Here is a 2,776-nt window from a genome sequence, read left to right as displayed (position 1 = left end):
GCCAGTTGCAGTAGTGGCATCTGAGACTAGACCAGTTGCGGACAACGATCTGTAGAAGTTATTGGATAGATGGACTAGGATACACCCTCCTGTCTTCGGAGGTAAGCGTCATGAGGACGTCCAGGATTTCATTGATAGGTGCAGGGACAAACTGCACAACATGAGGATATTAGAGTCATATAGAGTAGACTTCACCACCTTCTAGTTTGAGAGCAGGGCCCATAAATGGTGGCAGTCTTACCTTCTCGGCAGACTAGCAGGTTCCCCTCCTATGACTTGGGGTCAGTTTACACAGCTTCTATTGGACATATTCCACCCTCTCAGAGGGAAAAGTTATGGTGCCAGTTCAAGCAGGGTCAGATGTCTGTGACCGACAATGAGGCGAGATTCTCTAATTTGTCTCGCCATGCACTTATGATACTACCTACGGACGCAAAGAGAGTGCGGAGATTTGTTGTAGGGTTACACCCCGATATTCGAGCTAGCATGGCCCGAGAGGTTGAGATAGGGACTGAGTATCAGCTAGTGGTGGAGATTGCTCGGATGATCGAGGGTTACTGGCACAAGGGTAGAGAGCAGTTGCAGCAGGATAAGAGGACCCGATTCTCTGGAGAGTTTTGAGATGCCCGAGCTAGGGGCAGTGGTTACTTTGGGAGGGGTCAACCCAGCAGGACCCCATATTCAACACCACCACATCCTCGAAGTGCTCCAGTGAGGCCTTATTTCAGTGCGATTCTGGAGAGTTATTACCGCCCACCATCTATTCAGGATTCCTTCGACGGGTATTCTGGTCATCCAGGTTCTTCTAGTGCTTACTTCAGTGCTATGCGAGAGAGTTTATACCGCCCACCAGCCATTCAGGGTTCTTCTAGTGGGTATTCAAGCCAGCAGGTGCAGGCTTTAGGACAACAGTCTATGGCACAGCGGAGTTGTTATGAGTGTGGGGATTCAGGTGACATGAAGAGATTTTGTCCCAGACTTTGGGGCAAGGCAGTACATCAGGGTTATCAGCCTATGATTACAGCACCCGCCATCCGGCCACCTAGAGGTGGAGGACAGGCTGGCAAGGGCCGTCATAGAAGTGGAGGCCAAACAGGGGGAGGTCAGTCAGCCAGGCGGAGGCCAGCCAGCCGACGCTCCAGCCAAATTCTATGCTTTTCCATCCAGACCAGATGTAGTGGCCTTAGATACCGTGATCATAGGTACTATTTCTGTCTGCGGTAGGGATGCTTCAGTATTGTTTGATCCAGGGTCTACATATTTATATGTGTCATCTCTGTTTGCTCATTTTTTGGATATTCCTCGTGAGTCCTTGGGTACTCCTATCTATGTATCCACTCCTGTGGGCGATTCTGTGGTTGTGGATCGAATCTACCGGTCCTGTGTGGTTACCTTTTATGGTTATGAGACTAGAACGGATCTCCTGTTACTTGACATGATCGACTTTGAGGTCATCTTGGGTATGGATTGGTTATTTCCATATCACACCATTCTTGACTGTCATGCCAAGACTATTACTTTAGTGATGCCAGAGTTTCCGTGATTGGAGTGGAAGGGTTCCTCCGTTAGTTCATCTAGTCGGGTTATCTCTTTTCTAAAAGCTTGACATCTGGTCGAGAAGGGTTGTTTGGCGTATCTAGCATATGTTTGGGATACCATCATAGAGTCTCCGACGATTAATTCAGTGCCAGTAGTTTGGGAGTTCGCCAATGTGTTTCCTTCTGACCTTCCAAGCATGCCACCAGATCGTGACTTTGATTTCTATATTGATTTGGCTCTAGGTACCTAGCCTATATATATTTCGACGTACCGTATGGCTCCGAAAGAGTTGAAGGAGCAGCTTGAGGAGTTGTTAGTAAAGGGATTTGTGAGACCTAGTGTATCACCTTAGGGTATACCAGTGTTATTTGTGAAGAAGAAGGATAGGACTATGTGGATATACATTGATTACCGCCAGTTGAACAAAGTCACCATCAAGAACAAGTACTTGTTGCCTCATATCAATGATTTGTTTGACCAGTTGCAGGGTGCTAGGGCAATTTCTAAGATCGACTTGAGATCAGGGTATCATCAGCTGAAAATTCGGGACTCAGATGTCCCGAAGACTGCCTTTCGTACTAGATATGGCCATTATGAGTTCCTGGTGATGTCTTTCGGCTTGACTAATGCGCCATTGACGTTTATGGACTTGATGAACAGAGTTTTCAGACCTTATATTGATTCCTTTGTTATTGTCTTCATTGACGACATCTTGATCAACTCACATAGCCTGGGGGAACACGAGAAGCATTTGAGAGTAGTGCTTCAGACACTACGAGAGCGGAAGCTATATGCTAAGTTCTCCAAGTGTGAGTTTTTGCTTGAGTCAGTAGCAATTCTTGGGACATGTTGTATCCAGAAAGGGTATTAATGTGGATCCAAAGAAGATTGAGATAGTTCAGAGTTGGCCACGTCCTAATTTAGTTACTGATATTTCGAGTTTCCTGGGGTTAGCAGGTTATTATCACCGATATGTGCAGAGTTTTTCATCCATTGCAGCACCTCTGACTAGATTGAACCAGAAGGGTGCCCCTTTTCGTTGGTCCGACGAGTGTGAGGTGAGCTTTCAGAAACTCAAGACATCTTTGACCACAACACCAGTTCTAGTACTACTTTTCGGTTCGGGGATATATATATTTTATTGCGACGCTTCGCATGTTGTCCTGGGATGAATATTGATGTAGGAGAGGCGAGATATTGCATATGCTTCATGTCAGCTGAAGGTTTATGAGAAGAA

At 46.3% G+C, this 2,776-nt stretch overlaps 1 protein-coding gene across 1 annotated transcript; it reads left to right on the top strand.

The window, feature by feature from the left end:
• The first annotated feature begins 225 nt into the window (after positions 1 to 225).
• LOC138883969 (uncharacterized) lies at positions 226 to 1,543 on the top strand. The gene is made up of 3 exons (XM_070164697.1): positions 226 to 568; positions 800 to 1,102; positions 1,203 to 1,543. Exons 1-3 carry the CDS (start codon positions 226 to 228, stop codon positions 1,541 to 1,543), a joined length of 987 nt encoding a protein of 328 aa, XP_070020798.1.
• Positions 1,544 to 2,776: the final 1,233 nt, after the last annotated feature.

This window comes from Nicotiana sylvestris, chromosome 12 (assembly GCF_000393655.2).
Source record: "Nicotiana sylvestris chromosome 12, ASM39365v2, whole genome shotgun sequence".
NCBI lineage: Eukaryota > Viridiplantae > Streptophyta > Magnoliopsida > Solanales > Solanaceae > Nicotiana > Nicotiana sylvestris.
Note: the sequence above shows the minus strand (reverse complement) of the source record. Positions and strands in the feature narration are given on the sequence as shown.

Coding starts and splice junctions, on each gene's coding strand:
- LOC138883969 (XM_070164697.1), top strand. CDS start 226: ATGGTGGCAGTCTTACCTTCTCGGCAGACTAGCAGGTTCCCCTCCTAT. Junction 569..799: donor CGAGGGTTACTGGCACAAGG/GTAGAGAGCAGT, acceptor CTGGTCATCCAG/GTTCTTCTAGTGCTTACTTC. Junction 1,103..1,202: donor TGGAGGCCAAACAGGGGGAG/GTCAGTCAGCCA, acceptor CCGTGATCATAG/GTACTATTTCTGTCTGCGGT.